Here is a 22,978-nt window from a genome sequence, read left to right as displayed (position 1 = left end):
TACACCATGTAATACATACTGTACAATTTGTTCTTGTAGTCCAAATATTTTTTCAACAATTTTCTCCAGTACTAACATTCAAAGGCATAATTTTTTTTCTTCAGCCTTTCTGGTGGGCCAGCTTTCATAGCCATATGTTACAATTGAGAAAACTGTGGCTTTGGTTGTCATTGTAATGTATCTTTCAAGTCCCTGACTCCAAAAATGCCAGTGTTCAGTCATGACATTTCCCCTCTGACAACATCCAATTTGTCTTGATTCATAGTTTTGACATTCAATGTACCAATGGTATACATATCCTTGCAGTGTAATAGCATGCTATTGGTACATGACCTCTGCTCTTCCTCAGTAGCTCATTGGACACACTTCTACCTGGGGGGCTTATCTTGTACTAATCAATGTATTATGGTATATTGTCCATGCATATAGTCGTTACAATTCTAGCATGGCTTGCCAATTGTAGCTACATTAGACAGCTGCTATAAGGCATAGTAAAGCACATATGGAAAAACTCTAACCCTACTGTGGCTCTGTTTATATAAAACTTAAAAAATGAAAATGCCTTTGAATCAAGTTCCATGCAAATTCATCACAATGATCAAAAGTGATTTACCATTGATGTCTCCTGGGATTTTTTTTTACTTTTCAGACAAGCAGTAACTGTGTTTTATTGCAGTACTGTTGAGATAACTTGTGTAAATAAAACCAGTATTACCAATGAGAGAGTATGTGTCTCCTCAGATTTAGGTTCTACTGAGTTTACTGAATAAGCTTACAGCTTTTTAGTTTGTGTATTCTGAAGACAATTTAGAATAAGGTACTTATATAATGACTGAAGTGAGCTGCTCCATTTCTGCTTGTATAAAAGTTGGTGAGAGCAAGAATCACATACATAGAAACATGCACACTTATGTACACTATGTTGTCAGGGCTAAAAGAAAGAATGCATTTTCTTCTACTCAAAGAAGAAAATACAAGTTTGGCTTCCTCCATGCCTCACAACTCCTTCAAAGAAAAGAATAGAGTTTTGGTAGTTTACCAAAAGATTTATTTTAACCTATTGGTTTAGGGCCAGCCCCCATTATATGATGCATTGAATTAGTTCCAGTGGACTCTAATGTATACAGTGTGCCTGTAAGAAAACAAAGTTACTGCTTTCCCTGGGTATACTCTTATTATTTTGTGGCAGGAAAAATAAGGTATATAGCATTTTAAAGATTAAGAGTTGTAGAATATACTTTAGATGACCAAAATGTTTGATGTAATACATATATTGCAGTGTCACTATTCATTGATCTACTAGAAAGCCTCACTGAATTCAGATGTACATAGGATTGCTACATAAGAGTGCACTCTCATTCAGCTGCTCATGTAAGCCCGATTGAATTCAAATGGGTTTACTCTCTGTAAGTACGTATAGAATGCCAGCCTGTTTCAACAGTTACAAGAATCTTGATTATTTTTACTGGAATTCGTCTCTTTAAAACAAAAGTGTTTATGAGTGTGCTACGGGTTTGTGGGGAGGGCTTCAATCAGCGATAACTCTAGCTGCTAGAAAAGGCTTCACACCTATAACCCCATATTCCACGTGCCTTTTTAGACTTCGGCTAAATCTCTCTCGTAAGCTTCCGAGGCTGTGTCCGTTTCCGTTTAAGGCAGTGTTTCTCAGCCTCAGCAATTTAAGACGCATGGACTTCAACTCCCAGAATTCCGGGATTCAGGCTAGGAATTCTGGAGGTAGAAGTCCACGCGTCTTAAAGTTGAGCTTCACTGGTCTAATAGGGAAAGAGCGTAAGAGTTACTGATGAAAGCGATTGGTCGCTTACTTTTGACGACAGCACGACGCTTAACGCAATTATTGTGAGCCGGGCGCGCTTGAGCTGCGGGAAAGAGAATTCATTTTCGTAGAGGATTGAGGTGAAAGAAGATAGCCGGTTTTGCTGATTCTCCTGAAGAAAGAAACATTTCTTGACGCAGACGGCGAGGCCGTCGGAATGTTCGTGGCGCGCAGCATTGCGGCTGATCACCGCGACCTCATCCATGATGTTTCCTTTGACTTCCATGGGCGGCGCATGGCGACTTGCTCTAGTGACCAGAGTGTTAAGGTGTGGAGAAGGATGGGGGCCAGACCAAGGTCGAAAGTCTTTTCTTTTTTGACTAATTTATGAGGATGAGCCAGTCAATATACTCGTTCAGGCTAGTCGCAGTTTTCCTATAGGGTGCCTACGCCCCAACTTGGTTTGGTAGAAGGTGCAGTTGCTGTGAGTAGGTTAACGGAATTCTATATTGGGAACCGCATTTCAAGGCAGCATTTTAATAAGGAAAGGAAAGGCCACTTTGGCTGGGTTTGCACTGCATGCTAAACTGAACGGTGAGGGGGGTAGAATTTGGGTTTGGCATGTTGTGTGAACACAGCTGTTATGGTTTGAATTGGAAGCCACTGTTTGTGGTTTAGTAGGTTTGAATCCAGCCAACTGTAATTTGATTTAGTAACCCAGTGTTGTGCTTAAGGCAAAGGGAATGATTAATGGGAATGTGCACATTGCTGTTTTATCCCCATAGATTAACCATGCTCTCTTAATTTGGAGCAGCTGCCATGTACTTACAGTAATTGGAATTTGAAACTATAATGGACTTTTGTTTCAAAGACTGTTTTCTGCAAATTCAGAGGGAATGGTAAACCTCAAATCTTAGGTAAAAACCATGAGGTGAATGTTCTGTCCTTAGTGTGGTATATAAACAAACCCTAATGGTACCCTTCATGTCCTTATTTCATAGAGGTTTTTGAGCTAACAAAAAACCAAAACAGTAAGCCATAAAGTATTCCTGTGACCTAAATCATTTTATAATTGGAGAGATTTAAATAGCCAAAGGTTATTATGCTGTAGTTAAATAGTGGCAGAATTGTGAAGCCAAAAATTCTTAGTCATAAGATTGTTTACTCAGAAGGAAATGCTTCTGAACTTGATTTTGTTCTATCTATTAAGAATATGTGCAGCTTCTTATTTCACTTATATATGACCTGGGATCTAACTGGAGTGCTTATGAAGTCTCATTCTGATAAGATTTTCTACAAGACCTGTTATGAAGACTCATTTATGTCTTCATTTTATAATGAAACTTGTCTGTCTTAATAGGTTTGGGACAAAGGTGAAAATGGAGAATGGCATTGTACTGCCAGTTGGAAGGTAGGAACGTGAATCTAATATGGTGTTATATAGAATATTACTTGACATGTAAAACAATAATGAACGGAAACAATGGTTTCTAAAATGGCAATCCTGTGATGCCTTCCTAAAGGTAATTTTCTTTGTGTTCAATGGGACTAGGGCTGTTCGATCTGATCTGCAAAAATCTGGATGATCACAAGAGGACAAAGAGATACAGAAACTCTTAATTCTTTGCTGTCATCTAGTGCATCCAAGTTTTTGCTGTTACAATCCTCACATAGGACTCAATTTTAAATGTTTAGGATTGCAGTCTTTTGGGATAATATTAAGCACAGACAATATTTTTGGACTAGTGGATACAAATAGAATTTTGAGAATATGTTATGTGAACTTTTATATAATGGCTGCCATTATTACAGCTTGCATTTTCACAATATTGCTCTCATGATTGATGGCCATTTACTAATAGGGCAATTGGTATTTCTTGCTTTCTATCTAGTGCTCTGGATACTTTCTGCTACAGCAGGCAAGGTAGGGCACTTGCCTTGTGGGTTGTCTGCAGGTTTGCTAGTGGCCACAGACACTATATTGCTTATTCCCACTATAAATTATTTTATTTTTAAATGCGGGGCTAATCTCTGTGATGTGTAAGTTCACCAAAGTCATAGGACTGAATTTCCATATTTCTTTCTCTTGAAACCTTATATTTTTCTTGGGTTTTCCACACAGGGTCACATTTCTTATATTTAGACTCTTCAGAACTGAAGCTTCCAGAGATCTTGCTGATAGAAAATTTGCCATGGCTGGAATTTCTAGCTCTACAGAGATTCTAGCTTTGCCTTTCTTCCTCTCATGCGTACACACATAACTAAGTGCACAGAAATTAGCAGATCTCTTACGTGTTACGTTTTAGGGAAGGAAAAAGCCTCTGCCTTAATATGAGAGCTGTGCCCCTGCCCTATGTTTTGTCTTGTGGCATGCATAGAAAAACTTGGGGGGTGGGATATGGCATTCTTCTTTTACACCTTGCCTTTACAAAGGCAGAAGGAGCACCCATTCTATTCTGCTTTAAATGCAGAATATTGTGGGAGGTGCCAGATGAGTCCTCTGTGAATTCTAACGAATTGTGGAGCAGCTAAGAAGTTATAACAGTTTATAATTTTTTACTTAGAATGTTTACTTTTTTATTTCTTTTTATTGCTTTTTAATTAATAAAAGAGAAAGAAAACAGCAAATCACAAAAGGTAATAATGATGGAGATACATACATACATTGTCAAAGAAGAGAAAAAAACATACTGTAAAAAGTGCTTTAACAAAACTGAAAGAAATACAACAAAGAAAAAACATAGTATGATAGGTCATAACAGTGAAGTTACAATTCTATAAATACTTACCTAATGTAAATAATATTCAAGTATGTATATATTTCTAATACATTTATATGACTATCAAGTTTGTTTTTTTAACCACCTGTATTTTGTATAAACGAGTCCCATATTGTTTATATATCTGGAAAATATTTTCAGAAAATAAATTCTTAGCAAATTTCTATGGGCTTCTTCAATTCTGAGAATATCTTTACAGAAAATGCAGTTACCAATTAATGAGGAAGGATTCAGCTTTCCGAATCTGGAGCTATATATCATGCTCTCCTATTGTCAAGTATTAAATACTGGAAGCCAACTGGTATTAGTTTTCTGATTTGGGATACTTTGGAATATACATATATAGCACTTTTGGTTCAAAGGACAGTATTAGGATCTAAATATACTAAAACTCTAGTATCTCTGGAAACACATCAGTTAGAAAGTTATGGAATGTAATGTCTAATAAAAGATTTGACCCTTTTTCCCATGCCAAATTGACCTTTATGGAAAAAACCAACTTTAAAAATTGGGAAAAAGATGGTGATAAGGAAAAATTGGAAGTGGGGATATTGACTGTGGACCAACTGATAGATGATGAAGATGAATTTTTAACATACTCTGTGTTAAGAGATAAATATCTATCAGATGTAACCCAATGGCAATAGTTACAGTTACAACATTTGTTAACGTTGTTTGGACCAGCAGGATTTTCAGCTTCTGAGACACCTGAGATACTAGAACAATTTGTTAAATCCTTTAAAACTAAAAAACCTACTATTAGTTTTTATAGATATTATCAATACATCAATTTGATATGCAGATGTTAAGAAATGAGTAGAATAAAGAATTAGAGGTTCCTACAGTAGGTCCATGGGGTCACGAAGAGTTGGGTATGACTTAACGACTGAACAACAGCAGTATATTGACTAGACAATGGGAGAGTGTCTTAACTTCTATAGCAAGAGTGTCAGTGGACCTCAAACTACAACTTAAGCAACAAAAAATAATATTTAGAGTTTATTGGACTCCATTACATTTGTATAGAAAAGGATTGTCTAAGCATTTTGTTGGAGATGTAATAAGGATAATGCTTCTTTAAAATACAGTATATTTTCTACAATGTCTTGTACTTACCAAGTTTTGGGAGAAAGTAGTGGATTATGATTATGCGACCAAAGCTAAAATTTTCAGAGGATATTATTCTCTTGATTATATACCTAGTACATGGAATTTGACAACTGGACAATGCAAATGGATTCTCCGTGCCCTTACCATGGCCAAAAGACTGATAGTGCAGTGACGGAAAGATAAATGTATGGCCTTATTTATTCAATGGATTGAAGACCTGATTGTACTTTCCACATATAAGCGGATTGCCTATAGATGTAGACTTTGTATGGACAAGTACTTAGAATATTTACTTAACATTCCTGGGTTGTTGTTAATGGGTTTTTGTTTTTGTTCTTTTTGTTGTTGTTGTTGTTAAAGATGAAGGGAAAATTCCTAATGTTAAGAACTATTCTGTAATGGAACAGAGTGTCTCAGTAGGGGGTTTCTCTTTTGCCAGAAGTGTTTAAGCATTGGATGGGTGACCATGTGTCATGGACTTTACATATGCATCTTTTTATGTGAATTGTAAATTAATATTAGCTGGCCTTCAAGATTTCTACCAATTCTATAATTCTTCTAGGCATGCTATGCACACATGCTCAAGTATCACATCTCCTTTCTATCTCCTATAACTTACAATAAAAGCGTGTATCCTGTTCTTCCTTATGTATGTATAGCCTAGATGTATAGTCTATTATTGCTGTCTTTTTATCTTTGTTTTCTCTTTTGCTCACCACCTTGTTTAACTATTGCTATGAAGGTTCTAAGGTGATGGTTCCAATTCTTCCTTTTACAATATATGTTTGTAACATAAGAGTGATAGTGGCTGCTAACTAAACATGGGAGGGCTAGAACAAAGCACTAATTCATGAGATGTTTGGTCTGGCTAGATATGTGGATGTTGATCCTATTTTTTCACTAAATAGCTACAGCTTTGAAAATTGATTAGTCAAAGGGATTGTTTAAAATAACATTGCTTATTTAATTTGTGCTCCTGTTATGTCCCCCCTCCCAAATTTGATAAATACATAAACTAAAATATCTTCTGTTGTAACATTTATTCTGGGAGAAGATTTGCATAGGTTAACCGAACATGAGGTTAGATATGATTGTTCAGTTTTATGGTTGAATTATTGTCTCAACATATTCTGTGAACCCAGCATATAAATTTTAATTCATCTTAATTCTGCAGACACACAGTGGATCTGTGTGGCGTGTGACATGGGCACATCCGGAATTTGGACAAGTCTTGGCTTCTTGCTCTTTTGACAGAACAGCTGCTGTTTGGGAAGAAATAGTAGGGGAATCAAATGATAAACTTCGGGGGCAAAGTCACTGGGTAAGGTTTGAAAAATAGCCAATTTAGAATATGCCATTCATATTTAGAATCTGTTCATGATATCCTTGATAATGAAGTTTAGCAAACAAAATATACAAGTTAACAGATTGATAGAGTATTTTTTAGTGTAAACAACAAACTTGTTCTATATTGGTAATTTCCATATTTCTATTTGCAAAGGATGGGTGAATTCTGTTGAATTCAGTCTCAGCTGCAACTACATAAATCATCACTGGGGCTTCTGAACTCTCAGGAGAAGATTAGAAAGGGATATGGGAGACTCTAAAAGGAACTGGGAAAGCTGGCTTCATAAAACTTGCTAAGATAAACTAAAAAAAAAATCCCATTATGGGTCAGTGTGATGTGTAAATCCAGCCTCTGTTTCATTCATGGAAGAAGTTAGAAGCCAAATCCTAGCAGATTTTTGTTTATACATACAGGTAATCCTTGCTTAATGACCATTCAAAGTTATGATGAATGGTAGTTACGACTGGTACTCGAAGTTATGGCCATTGCAGCACCCCCATAGTGACATGATCAAAATTCAGATGCTTGGCAACCGGCCTGCATTTACAACTGCATCACGTGCTTCAGGTCCCCTTGCCCACCTATCTCACCCCCATTTCTTCGCTTTTGGCCACCCTGCACTCTGCTGCCACTGCTTATCCTCACCGCTCTCCACTGCCCCCAGCTGACTTTTGCCATCGTCTTCTGTTGCTGGCTGTGATCCTGGTGCATGGCGAGGACACATCCCTGTGATGTGCGCGACAGGGCAGCAGGGCTTTGTCTGCTGAAGGGAATATGCTGGGCCTGGCTGGGGTGGAGGCACGGCAGTGTGAACGGCTCCCTGAGTGAAGGTGGTTGCTACGGCCCAGCTTGAGTGCAGGTGCGGGTAGATGCTACAGACCAGTGCGAGGGCGGCTGTCTGGGGCTCACACTTGCCCTGCCATCTGGCTGCTCCTCGGGAGAAAAAGCAGCCAGAGCAATGTACCAGAACAACTTATGACCTCCTTCCAGCTTCCCCACTGTCTTTGCTTGTGGGAAGCCAGCAGGGAAGGTTGCAAATAGTGATCACGTGACTGTAGGATGCGGCAACTGTCATAAGTGCAAGCCGGTTGCCAAGTGCCTGAATCGCAATCATGTGACCACAGGGACACTGTGACAGCCACTACTTCAAGGACCAGTCGTAAGTCCCCCTAGTTTATTGCCACTGTAACTTTGAATGGTTGCTGAATGAGTGGTCGTAACCCTAGGGCCATCTATATTTATTTGTTGCATTTTATCATTTTCATGGTTAATTTTTCTCTTTTTAAATACTTTTAGAAATGTTTAATGTTTTAAATAAGTTGGCAACCTATCCAGAGAACTTTGATTATTGGACAGATAATTATATGATAATTAAATAAATGGAATGAACCATAATTGTAGTGTAATTTGTTTCTGGCTTGGCACATTGCGTAAACCCAATCAGTGTGTATAATCTCTTATAGAAAAAAAATACTTGCTGTTCTGTTTCTCAGCGACTGCAAGATTTGTAGATCAAAAGAAAGTACAAACACATTCCACATTCCATATCCCCAGGAATTCCAACTAACCTAGCAGAGGAAAGATGGAATAACCATTGTGCAGTGACTGCCTCATCTTCCTTTACCACCTTACAATTGATCTTAACTAATAATCTGAAATAGTATTTAAAAATTTAAATAAAATTAAATTTTAAATTATAAATTTAAACAAAAGCATTGTGTATCACTTCACTCCATCAATATTGCACAGAGTAGCTTGGTGAATATTTGTGATGAAACAGTATTTGAATGGTAGGCAGTACTGCTGTTTTTCTACTAAAGTGAGCCACTTTGGCAAATTTCATCTAAATAAATCCAACAGCCAAGAAAACAAAACCTACTATCTATGAAGACAGCCTCCTAGAGGTATTAGCTATTTTTACTTAGTGAAAAATGCTTCATGTCTTTTTTTTTTCCATACATAAATAGATCCCTTAATATTACTTACTCATTTTCTTTTCTAGCACTCAGGGATTTTTTTTCCTCCCATTTTGAAATATTAAGCAATCATTTTTTCCCCCTTTGGTAACTAGCTTATAAGTTTTCTACTACAAAATCCCTATTTTCTTAACACGATGACTAAAATTATATTTGAAATTATAATCATACTTTTAACAATCATACATTAATAATTCTCCTCCTATCAACTGCGCTATTTATAGGTAAAGAGGACTACGTTGGTTGATAGCAGGACATCAGTTACAGATGTCAAGTTTGCTCCTAAACATGTGGGTCTCATGTTAGCAACATGCTCAGCAGATGGAGTTGTTAGAGTATACGAAGCTCCGGATGTTATGAATCTCAGTCAGTGGTCACTTCAGCATGAAATTTCATGCAAACTAAGCTGCAGTTGTATTTCTTGGAACCCTTCAAGGTAAGTTATTGGTTCTTTAGAAAAACCACTGAATCATGAAAAAAACCTCTTAATTTGTGACTAATTCGTATGCATCTTTTTTCTGCAACCAGCATATAAAATCATAGGTTTTAGTACAGAGATGTTAGAACTGGAAGAAAATTTGGATCTATGGTTGAAGGATCAGTCAGCAGAGATGCAAGTGACTTGTTCTGAGGCTCTGGAAAATTATTTTCAATTAAAAGTATCTCAAAATGTAGGTTAGGAAGAAGAAAATATATGAACCTATTGAACATTTTACTCAAAATTAAGCATGATTTGCTTAACTGTTGTTTGTGGAATAAGCTACAATTGGCATCACACATTGCACTGCTAAGAAAAAAACAAACCAAATTAAGTTTCAGTGCAGTGTATGAACTTAGTCTATGAATGACGCAGGCAGAATTTTGGATTTACTACCCATAAAGAGTTTTAGAGTAATTCTGTTATAGTTCTAATTGTTAAAATCTTATCTAATAATATTTCACTTTTAATTATAGTTCTCGTGCTCATGCTCCTATGATAGCCGTAGGAAGTGATGATGGTAGTCCTAATATACTGGCTAAAGTGCAGATATATGAATATAACGAAAATACCAGGTGAGAGGAAAAAACACAGCTACTTCTATAACTAATTTAAATGTGTTATCGTATTGCTGAAACATTATTGAAGTATTCATATGAATAAAAATTACTAAAAATGTCATTTGGGATATGAAATACAGTAAATGGTTACCACGCATTAGTTCTTAATATGTTTTTGGTTCTATAGCTACAGTGAAGATCCAAAGAAAAAAGTTCTGAGAATATAATTCTATGAGTCAATTTCTTAAATAGTAATCCTCTATCACAATACCCAAAATGAGATGAGATCTGTTTATTATTCTATTGATACTAGTTGGAATCTGTTAAAAAAGGTCAAATGTAAATTCTTAAGTAGAATATATTCCTTGAAAAATTAAACTTACATGAAAGAATTTGGTTATAATGATTTTTCCAGAAAGGAAACTTTCTGGGACATCTAACGTATCTTATCGAAGGGAATAAATACTCTGTTTATATGTTACTTAGGAAGTATGCAAAGGTGGAAACTCTGATGACAGTCACAGATCCTGTTCATGATATTGCATTTGCTCCAAACCTTGGAAGGTCCTTCCATATATTGGCAGTAGCTACCAAAGATGTACGAATTTTCACATTAAAACCGCTAAGGTAAGTTTTTCAAGCAGGTCCTTTAATATGGAAACATTTGTATATAACTTTGTTTTCAAAGATTAGATAAGTAGTTCTTGTTGAGAATCTAGTAATTTTATTTAGCATTTAACTCTTTAATAATTATTTTGTTGCAACTCACAAAGGGAAAATACATTCTAATCAATGTTTTGCTCTGATTTTTCAGATTTAAATGTATTATGATATTGCTGAAACATTATTGAGGATTCTTTATTATGAATGTGTTAAAATGAAACAACGTAATTTTTAAAGCAGAATGTATCGAGTAGTCTAAAGTACAATTCAGATGTGTACTTTTTTTAATAGAAAAGAACTGAGTACTTCATCTGGATTGACAAAATTTGAGGTTCAGTTAGTGGCCCAGTTTGATAATCACAATTCCCAAGTCTGGCGTGTAAGCTGGAATATTACTGGCACAGTACTTGCATCTTCAGGTGATGATGGATGTGTAAGGCTTTGGAAGGGTAAGCATTTCTTCAGTTTTCTCTCTCCCTTTCCCTCTCTCTCTCCCTCACTCACACACACACATTTATATGACTGGCCATCTCACAGAACGTGAATCTGGGTGGCATACAACAAAACCATAAAATAACAATATTAAAACACACTATCATTATATCTTGAACAATTGCTAATTCATAAAAATTTTAAAAAGTCTTGATATTATTAAAAAAGGCTAGGTGAGAGCATTGGATAAACCAAGCAGCGGAGCTACTCAGCAGATCACCATTCCCTTGAGACACCCAGGCCTCTTGACATAGCCAAATTTTGAGGGATTTCTGGAAGGATGGCAGAGAAGGGGCCATTCTCACGGGGTGCGTGTGTGATAATGTTCCACAGGGCAGGTGCCACAGCAGAAAAGGCCTGTCTCCTGTGTCCCACCAGATGTAACTCCTTAGTTGATGGGACCCACAACATTCCTATTCTGCCAGATATGATGGGATGGGCAGATATAATCGGGAAGGGGCAGTCCCTCAAATAACCCAGCCCCATGCCATGAAGGGCTTTAAAGGTCAAAACCAGCACCTTGAATCGGACCCAGTATGATGACTGCCCTACTTAGTTCCCATTAAATTTGATTCATAAGTGATAAAAGTAGAAATCTCTTTAATGAGTTGTAGTATGCAGTACAGTGAAAAAGTTGCAAATAGAAATTCCCGCACTTTCCCCAGGTTAAACAGTCCAATGAAACCAATCCCTCCCCCTTTCGGTATGCAGACCCCTTATTTAGGTCAGTTCGTTCAGCTTCATGCAGATGTCTCCAACGGCTCTCAGCAGCCTGACCTTGAATGACAGAGATAGTCCAAACAAGATGGTTTCATACTCCTGGCTTGCCCCCCTCCCATTCTCAGTGACTCGCAAGATTCGACACGTGTTGATTCCATTCATGCATGCAAGTTTGATCAGATGCTCTGGGAATGTTTGATTGGGGAGCATGACACCCAGAAGCAAACTGGCAACCAGTGCAGCTTGCAGAGCAAAGGTGTAATGTGTGTCATTCTAAGGGAACACATAATTGCCCACGCTTCCACATTCTGTTCCAGCTGAAGCTCCTGGATACTCTTCAGGGGCAATCCCATGTAGAACACATTACAATAGTCCACCTGGGAGGTGACCAGGGCATGCGTGACAGTGAACAGAGCCTCCCAATCAAGGAATGGGCACAACTGGTGCACAATATGAAGTTGTGCAAAGGCCCTCCTAGCCACAACCGCCGCCTGCTCTTCAAGCAGGAGTCATAAATCTAGAAGGACCTCCAATTTACACGCTGGATCTGTCTGGGGCAGTGAAACCCCATCCAGTACCAATGATGTCCCAGGACTGGCAGGCCAAAAAACCCAGAGCAACTCAGTCTTGTCAGGGTTCAGTTGAAGCCTATGTTCCCCATACAGACCCCCATAGCCTCCTGGCACCAGGATAAGACATCTACAGCATTGCTTAATTCGCCAGGGGCAGAAATGTACAATTGGGTATCATCAGTGTATTGATGATACCTCACCCCATAGTGACAGATGAACTTACCCAGTGCCTTCATGTAGATGTTAAATAGGAGAGGAGAGAGCACCAAGCCCTGTGGCACCCCACATAGTAGAGGCTGACAGGATCTCTCTCCCCCATCACCACCGACTGGTATCGACCCTAGAGAGAGGAGGAAAACCAGCATAATGCAGTGCTGCCCACCCCCAATCCACAGAGCCAGTCCAGAAGGATACTACGGTAGATGGTATCAAAGGCTGTTGAGAGGTCAAGGAAAGTGAAGATGGATGCACCACCCCCATCCTGCTCTTGCCAGAGATCATCTAAAAGCACCATAATGCTGTTTCTGTCTCATACCCAGGGCTGTGGCCCAGTATGGTGGGGTCCAGCAATGGCTTCTTGAGGAGAGAGTGTACCAAGTCCTCCTTAAGAGGTGAAGGAACAGCACCCCCACCCAAGAAAGAATTCACCATCGCTAGAACCTACTTGCACAACACCCCCCAGGCAGCTTCAGTTACCCAGGAGGGGCATGGATCTAAAGAGCAGGTGGCCGAGCTCACAGTCACGAAGACCCTGTCCACTTCCTTAGGTCCAACAGGTTCAACCTGTTCCCAGATAACAGGGCAAGACTTCACCCTGGGCATCTCCTGAGCACCGACAAGGCTGGCATCCAACTGCAAACAAATTTGAGTGACTTTGTCCAACAGATGCTAAGCAAATTCTTCCACACCCTGCAGGGGGATTTCCAAGCCCTCTCTACCCAAGAGGGCACGTATCACCTTAAAGAGGGCCGTGGAACAGCTATCTGCAGACACAATAAGGGTGGAGATGTATTATTGCTTCACCACCCTTACCGGCAGTAGGTAGGCCTTAATAGTGGCTCTAACCCATGCTCAGTTGAGTTTGTCCCTCATTGAGTGGTAGTGGCACTCTAGCCGTCTCTTCTCCCATTTCATCTTCCTCAGCTCTTCCATGAATCATGGAGAATGACTGGCAAGAGGGGAGAGGTTGGATAGGCACAATCTGATTCAAAGCATCTGCCGCCCTCTTGTTCCAAGCGGCAACCAAGGCTTCAGAGGGACCATGTAGCAGACCGGCAGGAACACTCCCCAGCTCCCTCTGAAAGCCTTGCAGGCCAACAGTTGCAGAGGGTAGACTGATCTTATAGGTTCTGCCTCCCTGTGCTAGATAGTGGCACCAGAGAACTGTATGGTAATCAGGGCATGATCTGACTGTGACAAGGGGGACACTAAAAGCTCCCCCAGTTCCAGATCACATTGCCACTGCTCTGACAGGAAAACCAGATTAGGTGTGTGACCATTGTCCTGTGTCAGGCCTTGGATGACCTGAGATAGGCCCATGTGATTTCTATTTAACGTTATTTCTTTCAGACAAGGACTCAAAAATATCCTCCCAAGTTGCCCTGTTTTGTGCTACCATCTGTATGATACGCTGCACCATTACTTAAATTTGGAATTTCTTATAGTAGTATTCTATTTTGATTTCTTTTAGTATCTTTGTTCTTAATTATTTTTAGATCCTATTATACTTACTGTTTTTCTGTGTGTATGTGTGTATGTATATACTGTATATGGATGTAATACTGTTATTATTAGATATTTTGATTGTATCTGGCCTTAGGGCTGTAATAAAATTGAAATTGAATTGAAAAAGGCCCACTTCCAGAGAGGGCAGATTGAAGTCTCCCAAGACCAAGTCTGGGGAACTCCACCGCCAACCTGGAAATGGAATCAAGCTGCTCAGGCAGGGAGATTGCTATGCAGCAGGGAGGCTGGTACAGTAGCAACAATCCCAACTGATCACTAGAGCCCAACTTAACGAACAGGGTCTCACATCTGGCAACCTGTGGAGCAGCACTCCTGAAAGCCTTACGAGACTCACAGATGTCAATTGCCACATTTCCAACCCTGCTTCGAGTCTCGGCTGATGCCACACCCAAAACCCTGCTGGGCACATTTCCAAAATTTATGTATTTATATTCTTTCTGAATTATTGAAGAACTGGGACTACAGAACCAATGCTAGGAATCTAGTTATTTTGAACTTCATTAGATTTCCTTCTGAGTACCCCTAGTTAGTACTGAATTGTACTTCTCTTGCTTCAACATTTTAGTATAGTATTTATGGACTATATGGGATCATAATATTTTAAATTTTAGTCTTCTGCAGTCCAAAATTCAATTCTCATTTATAAAATGTTAATATTTATTGTCATAAAAACAAATACAATATAATATAAGCCACTCGTAAGTCTGAATAATATGTAGAAATTATACTCTTTTTATTGTGGCTGCATTCACAAACTACAATGATGAAAAATGCAGATACTTCCAAGAATCCCACTGGCCTTGAATAACATTGGGCACTGAAGTTGGTGACTGAGCATAGTAAAGGCAGAAAAATAAGTTATAAATGTATTGAAATTCACTGTAATGTAGTAACCAGGAAGTTCTCTTCACTAGCCCATAGTGAGGATTTAGCAAATCATTATACAGAATACTCTGATTATAATTATCCAATAGGGCAGAAGCAATCACTTCTGGCTAATGGCTGCAAAAGAAACAATGGGATTAGGTTAGTATGGTAGGGCAACCTGAGGCATTTATTGATGAGATGAAGATCCATCCAAGGGTAAATAAGATGCAAAGGGAGATGATCTTGGAGAAATTATCCAAAAAACATTAAGATAACAAGTGCATAAGCATGCTTTGAGCCCAGGGCGAAGAGAAAGGAAAGAGACTCAGACTGCCCCCCCCCCCAACTTCCTGGGTGTAAGGGAGGGAAGGAAAAACACAGCCAAGCTGGCGAGATTCTGTTACTATAGCCATTCAATAAAATAAGGCTGTGTCTTTGGGGGCAGGAGCAGTGAATCTATTCTTTTTTTAAAAAAATGCTGGTGGGCCAGATGTTGTGCAGGCCTGGTCTAGGTGATTTCTATCTCTTTTTGGGACCAATGATGGCAAAAACCTCCCTTTTCCAACACCATTAATCCTTGCACCATCCCTTAAACCTCAGAGGCTATATATTAGTTTTGCTGTACAGTCTTGCTATTAAATTCATTTTAATTATTTTAAGGGTCATCTAACTGAATAAACTGATGTTCACCAGATACTGATTTTCCCACGGAAAATTAAATTCTTTTATTTCTGCCCTATTGGATAATTATAATCAGAGTATTCTGTATAATGATTTGCTAAATCCTCACTAGTAAGAATTAAGTGATAGGATGTTTAATTCATTTTTTCTTCAAAATTTTGATAAAAATAATAAAACACAGAAATTTTAAGTGGTTTTGTTATTGTTAATGGAGGTATACACTAATTTGGTGGCAGAAGCTCTTGCTGAATTTGTGTTTGCTACAATTAAGTATCGACTAAATGAAATATTGTGATCTACATAAGCACTTATGTAAATGTAACAATATATAATATATATATATATATATATATATATATATATATATATATATATATATAAAACCACATAATTTTAACTGTAACTACATAAGTAGAACTTGCTGGTAAAAATGCAAATGGGATTTGTGGATTTCCATTTAGCTAATTACATGGATAACTGGAAGTGCACTGGAATACTGAAAGGCAATGGAAGTCCAGTGAATGCTAGCTCCATGCAGCAGGGAGTTTTTAATGCTCCTGTTGGCACAGCAACTACAACCCTCCAGAATTCAGTCAATGGAACATCTGTTGGCAGGTAGGTTTCTTTTTATGGAAACTCCACAACCTTAAAGTTCCTATTTCTCTAAGTATCTGATTTGATCTCACTAAAAAGTTGACCATGTCTGTGGTTTTTATATGCATTCTTGCTTAATTTAAAAAAAATCACTTCAGTAGTTCAGTTACGCTTGTCCTACTTAGTGCTGCACCAAGGCTGTTCTAATATACATAACAGACAAAATATGGGTTAATATAATAAGGCAACCTGAGGCATTTATTGATCAGATGAGAATCCATCCAAGGTTAAATAAGATGCAAAGGTAGATGACCTTGGAGAAATTAGGCATTCTTTCATTTATTATTCATCTACTTCAAATGCTGATATGCAATAATTTGGGGTAGGCAGGGGTGGGAAGCATTATTTTACTTTTTTTCCTGTTTACAATAACTATCTCATTTCCCTATAATAAACTGACCGCTAATTATCTTGCTGTCTTTCAACCAAATTCCATGCTAGACTTCATGGGGGAAAATAAAATAAAATTTGCCAACCTTTTAATATCTAGATTCGCTTGCCGAGATAGGTGATGAAGAAATGTGATAAATAAATTCAACTCTATTGTCTATCTGCATTCTGGCCATTATGTTTAAAACAAAATGTGAGGGCTGGAAAAGGTGCAGAAGATGGCCAAAAATTATCAAGCAACGTAACCTCTATACAAGCAAAAGATGGGATTCTTTAGCTTGGAAAAAGGCAACTTAGAAGGGACATGATCAGGATGGGTAAAATCATGCAAGACATGGAGAAGGTGGGCAGGGAGACATTCTTCTTCCTCTTAAAGCGCTTTAGGATGGGTTGTCCAATGACACTGACTGGAAGGAGGTTTAGTACAGATGAAAGAAGTAGTTCTTCACATAGAATATAACTAAATGTGGAATTCATTAGAAGGTGTAATAGCCAATAGCTTGGGTGGCTTCAAGGGGCATTGAATAAATTCAGAAGGTTTACCAAAGCTTATTAGTCTTGAAGACTCTACAATATCTCAGGTGGATAACATGTTTCTCCACTTGCAGGGGAACAACAGTGGATGAGGGATATGTCTCAGTTTCCTGCTTATAAGCGTTGCAGAGGCATGGTTGGCCACTGTGAGAAAAAATAGGTAGAACTAAGATGAGCTTTAAGAGAGTCAGTTTGGTGTAGTGGTGAAGGCATCAGGCTAGAAACTGGGAGACAGTTCTAGTTGTGCCTTAGGCATGAAAGCCAGCTGGGTGACCTCGGGCCAGTCATACTCTTTCAGCCCTGGGAAGAAGGCAATGGCAAACCACTTCTGAAAAATCTTGCCAAGAAAACTGCAGGGACTTTTCCAGGCAGTCTCGGGATCAGACATGATTGAATGGATAAAAAAAAAAGATGGGCTTTGGCTTGATCTTGCAGGGTCTCTCTGACTTGATATTTTTCATATTCTTACATCCTGAAACTTTTGGGAATAGGATCTTCTTTCAGTTCTTCTTTATTTGAGAACCAATTTGTTCAAGTACTTTCAGTACATGAGTTGTCACTGGCTTACTGACTTTTTAGGACTGCCATTGGAGTTGGAAATAGCTATAATAGCCACATTTGATAGAAACAATACAGTTCACATGTGATAGATTTGTTACCATTTTTTTTTTTACAAATATAGGTGGAGATATTTTATAAAATTAAGGTATTGTTAAATATGGTGGTAGCATATGCTCTTGATGAAAGTGGGCAGTTTTCTATAGCATTCAGAAAATATAGCTGCAGTTTTTTAGACAAATACACCCTTATTTCATTATCTTTTTTGTACTAATGTGTACGATTTTCCCTATATTTGCTTTCTTAATTGGATTCTGGACATAAGAGGCAGGTGGTAAACACAGGAGACAGAAGACAATTGATCTGTAGTAATATTTCCATACTCTAGCTATGTTTCCTTGTGGTATATTATGTCACAATGATGGAGCTTGAGCAAACACGAGGAAAGAGAAAAATAAAAGTACCTAATAGCTACTTATGAACCTGAAGAAGCTCTGGAGCTGCAATATTCGGGATAGCTAGATACCATATTTTGTATATATTTCCATAAGAAAAATAAGAAATAAAAGCTTACTAATGGAACAAGCTCTTAGACATTTTTGCTTTCTGTTCTTGTACTCATTAAACTGCTTTCAACTACTTACCAGTCTTAAATTAAGCAGGATACTTGTTTATATTTCCCCCTTAAGATTGTGCAAAGGTCTTGTTTCAGAATAAATCATGATTTCAGGTTCAGGAATAGGAAGTCTGTAACAAAGATATACATACACACTTGTGAAAAAAATCATCTGTAAATAATTTCGCTTTTTGATAGCAGCTTGAAAGTAGAACAAAACAGCTACACCGTAATTTATTTCCTACAGATTTTATGAGAACAGGAATGTAAATTCTAACTTTTAGGAACAAGTTGATAGGTGTTTTACTGGTTCTAGAGCTCAGTGTTTTGGTACTTTGTTAATCAGTTCAAGTAACACTACTAACGTGTTAGAAGATCAAAGTAATTGTTTTATACTTAACAGAGAAGTAATTAGTTTGAAAAGTGATTGGAGAATTAATCAACCTACCAACTACTGCTCTACAGTATTCTTATTGTGCTTATAACCATGTGTGTCTAAAATTGTTATGCATTTTCCCTTCTCCATTTGTATTATGTCCTTTTTAACAGAAAGCACAGCTGATACCAAGCTAACTGGAGTAACTTTGCTGTTTTACTGCTTGTTGCATGCACACAGGAATGGAAAGCGATATTTTTCCCCTCCCCATCGCCGTTTGACCTCTTCCAAAGACACCAGCAATCTGTCTACTACTAAATGCAAATCAAAACACTCTTTTAAAATATGCTATATATGTACTCTACTAGCCAGCACAGTATGATCTTGTTGGAATCTGTAACAAAAAAAAAGTAATAGGAAGAGCCCAATTATGGATTCCACTTCTTCCCCTCAAAAATACACATTGCAGGAGAAAGATGGAATTCACTAATGTAAAGAGGGTTATTGTCCTTGCATTCTAAGGTTGTTAGGAGATAAATCCTTAATGTAAAGCAATTGAAGTAACTGTTTTTCATTAAAATGTTTTGAACATTTTAACTTTGTTTGGCATTTTAGACTCTTAACAATTACAGTTTTGTGAATGGATTTGTAATACACAACATAACTAGTCGTAAACAATGTGGGCACGTTGTAATTTGGCAGCTGTAGAGTTGGTATCAAATTATTTTGGTATTGTTTCAGAACTACTACTTCAGATGAAAATCACAAAACTATTAGTAACATACTTTTAGTTGTCTTGATAGGAATGATCATACCTGATATTTGCATGTTCCAGTGGCATGATTCCATGCAATAATTAGTAAGATTTCCTCTTACTGGTTTTGTGGTGGAAATCTATTCCAAGTGAATGTTTGTTCTATGGTATTATTAATTTGGTATGGGAATTAGTATCTTTTGGTCCCAACCAGTTCCTGCATTGCAGAGTATTTACACCCTGCTCTGTGCAGTGCAGTTGTTTACTTGAAATAAACTGAAGTGGTGTCCTAGTGCAAACATTCAGTTAATGCCTTGTTTTATATAGTGGCATGTCAGTGTGGCTTTAAATATATGTCTTCTCTCAAAATTTACTAACTTTACTATTCTGTTCTGTAAATTTATGTACATTTCCAAAGATTATAAAGATTACAAAGTTTTCTTCTATTACGGGTAAGTCATAAGAAATGACAGAAGTCTTTGGTTATCTCGTGTTTTCTCCAGAGAGATGTTTTTAAGCACACAGACCGTTATTGCAATGGAAAAAGAATAACTCTGTATATAGTGAAAATCTAACATTGTAAAAACAGTTTATCTTTAAGTCTGATTTATTCATCTGAGTAGAGTTAATCTAAATTGGATGCAAATGCAGCAGACCAATGTGCATAAATAATTTGTGCCTGTGTTTCTGTAATTATATTAAAACAGTGGTTAATAGCATCATTTGTAGGAATAAGTGAGAAGATATGTGATAGTTCAGAAACAGTTAACTCACATGTAATTTATTCATTTTACAATGAACATAAGGCATATTTTCTGTTGTCTCCTATGATCATTTTCCTTCAGAATAGTTTCCAGACTTTAAAAACTGATTGTAATTTGAGCTAAGAACTTGATTTTGGTCCTTTCATTTTTGTCCCAGCACGTGTCTCTCCTCTCTGGTTCTTGTATTTACTACTATTCTTTCTGTTTTTCCCTTCTGTGTGGTGTTCCTGTCTGAATTGTTTTCAGGTATTTTTTTCCCCCTCTGGATTCCCCATGGGCTGGATCAAGATGGTCCAGTTATGCCCAGCTCTTACCACCACCACCACCTCCTCCTCCTCCTCCTCTTCCTCCTCTGATAGAGCACTCTTGCGATGCTGACACTGCCAATCTCCAATCTCCTCACCCTCGCAGACGATATGTCTCTCGACCTCTTAATCTCTTACGTGAACACGAAGGGGTTTAATGCATATTTAAAGCTGTATTAAAGGCCTTACTCACATGCTTAAAAAACACATTTCTCTTGGCTGTTTGATTTTTTTACATTTTTTTCCAGCCAGAATTCAGAGTGGGTTTTTAAAGGTATGATCTGTAATGCAGACTATAGTATTTTGAATCTACTATGTTTAGTTCTTCTGCAGATAATAAATACTAGTTCTCTACTATTAAATTACTCTCAATCTAATGCAGTATTCAGGATAAATTATGTGAAACAGAGTATTTTATCATTTAAAAATATTCAATTTGTTGTAATCTGTTAATATTCTCCTTGCATTGCATGTTGTGTTTGGAAATAATTTCTTAAAATGGAATGCAGATTGCAAGAAAACTGCCCATTAGTGTAGAAGTGAAAAAAAAAACCGTTATGTTTTTTAACATAAGAATCAATCTTTTAGCTCATCAGATTCCTTAGCCTTTTTCCATCCCTGGCAATTTCCTGAAAGAGAGTTCAAAAATAAACTGTTTGTATGCATCCCTACAACAAAATAGGAATATTTGTTATTTCTGCAAATTGGTTCATTTATAATTACATCCACTACAGTTATATGAAAATAAGTCAATAAAACATTGAGAAAGTATGTAGTGTGTTGCTTTCATTTATTTCAAAAAGTTTAAGGAAAAGTTTGAGAAATGATACTGAGTTGTACCTTACTAAAGATTTTATATTTATACTAAGTACCTTACCTTATTTACTGCCTTGTCTCACTCAATGGCCAGTGGCTTGTTTGGAAAAAAAGGTTCCTGGAGGTGCTAGAAAGCCTTTAAGTAAGAGGAGTGACAGGTGAGGGTAGTGGGACTGTATTAGGCTGCAAAAATCTGGACAATTGGTAGATAATAGTGAAGAGATTTAGAAGTCTCTCTTTGCTGTGATCCAGTAGTGGTCCAGATTTTTGCATTCCTAAGTAGAAGTTTATGGCATCTCTACATTTCAAAATGAAATGGCATTTTTTAGTCTGACTGAGTTTATAACTAGTAAAACATAATGGGACTTGTCTTCCTTTGACTTAATGTGTACTGTGAATCTTGCCAGCAGGGCCGCAACTGGGGGGGGGCAACTGGGGCATGTACCCCGGGGACTGCACTGGTGGGGTGCCAAAATGAGCACTGGGGGGGCGCTAAAACGGGTGCGGAATCCATGTTTGCCCTGGGTGACACAGACCCTAGTTGCGGCCCTGCCTGCCAGTGTGCATAGATGGGAGAGCAGGGCAAAATCCAAAGAAGAATATCACCAGAGGCTGAGATACAGGTTAGCTTCAAGATGACCAAGGCCAAAACAGCGGGAGCGGGAGTGACTTCCAACTTGCTGCCGGCTTCCCCATTGACTTTGCTCGTGGAAGTCTGCAGGGAATGTCAGAAATCTTCCATCCTTCCCTCTCTCCCTCTTCCTTCTTTCCTTCCCTCCCTCTCTAGTTTGCACAACTTGCCCTCCCCCAAGACTCTCAGAAGAGCACTGTGAAGCATCCTCCTCCTCAGCTGACCCACGGAACTGCCTGCCACTTTGCTGGGGGGGAGGTGAAATTCAGGGAGAGATGTATCTGTGTTGAAAGTAGCCAGTGTTGAACTGTATAGCACAAACATCAGGAATTAACCACAGGGAATGTTTTATGACATTTTGTATTATGTCACAAAATGTTTTGTGATAATTTTTATATCATACAATGCTTTATCAAATTTGCCAAATTTCTATTCCATGGGAATCACGGTTCCCGTATTTTGGATGCATTCTGTAAGTTAGCCCATGTGAGGTACCGTGGTTCAAAAATTGTTGCACTATGATACACCGTTCTGCCCAACTGAGGATTTCACGCAGTTAAAAGTTAGGAAGTACAGAGTTTTAGTAGTATATAGATAATGGGACTTGTCTTGCTTTGAATGTGTAATGTGAACCCTGCCAGTGTGCATACATGGAAGAGGAAGGGCAAAATTTTAAAAATATCAGGGGCTGAGGAACAGTTCAGCTTCAAGATACAAGTGTGCCACACTCCTGTTTTTGTAAGGTAAGGTGAGAGAGGGATTCATTCTCAACAGCTGAAGAACTGACATACTCAGTAAATTGCTGGCAAC

General features: G+C 38.0%; 1 protein-coding gene across 2 annotated transcripts; it reads left to right on the top strand.

Annotated features, from left to right (window-relative positions):
* The first annotated feature begins 1,861 nt into the window (after nt 1-1,861).
* SEH1L (SEH1 like nucleoporin) lies at nt 1,862-21,492 on the top strand. Of its 2 annotated transcripts, none has more exons than XM_063299073.1 (9): nt 1,862-2,105; nt 3,138-3,188; nt 6,842-6,988; nt 9,216-9,427; nt 9,946-10,044; nt 10,516-10,656; nt 10,984-11,141; nt 16,232-16,385; nt 20,663-21,492. In XM_063299073.1, exons 1-9 carry the CDS (start codon nt 1,995-1,997, stop codon nt 20,877-20,879), a joined length of 1,290 nt encoding a protein of 429 aa, XP_063155143.1. In that variant the 5' UTR covers nt 1,862-1,994; the 3' UTR covers nt 20,880-21,492. The 2 variants fall into 2 exon arrangements, with proteins under 2 accessions (XP_063155143.1, XP_063155142.1); XM_063299072.1 differs by having other exon boundaries at nt 19,072-21,492.
* Nucleotides 21,493-22,978: the final 1,486 nt, after the last annotated feature.

This window comes from Candoia aspera, chromosome 3 (assembly GCF_035149785.1).
Source record: "Candoia aspera isolate rCanAsp1 chromosome 3, rCanAsp1.hap2, whole genome shotgun sequence".
In the NCBI taxonomy this organism is placed as follows: Eukaryota; Metazoa; Chordata; class Lepidosauria; order Squamata; family Boidae; genus Candoia; species Candoia aspera.
This window is presented reverse-complemented; position numbering and strand designations above follow the sequence as displayed.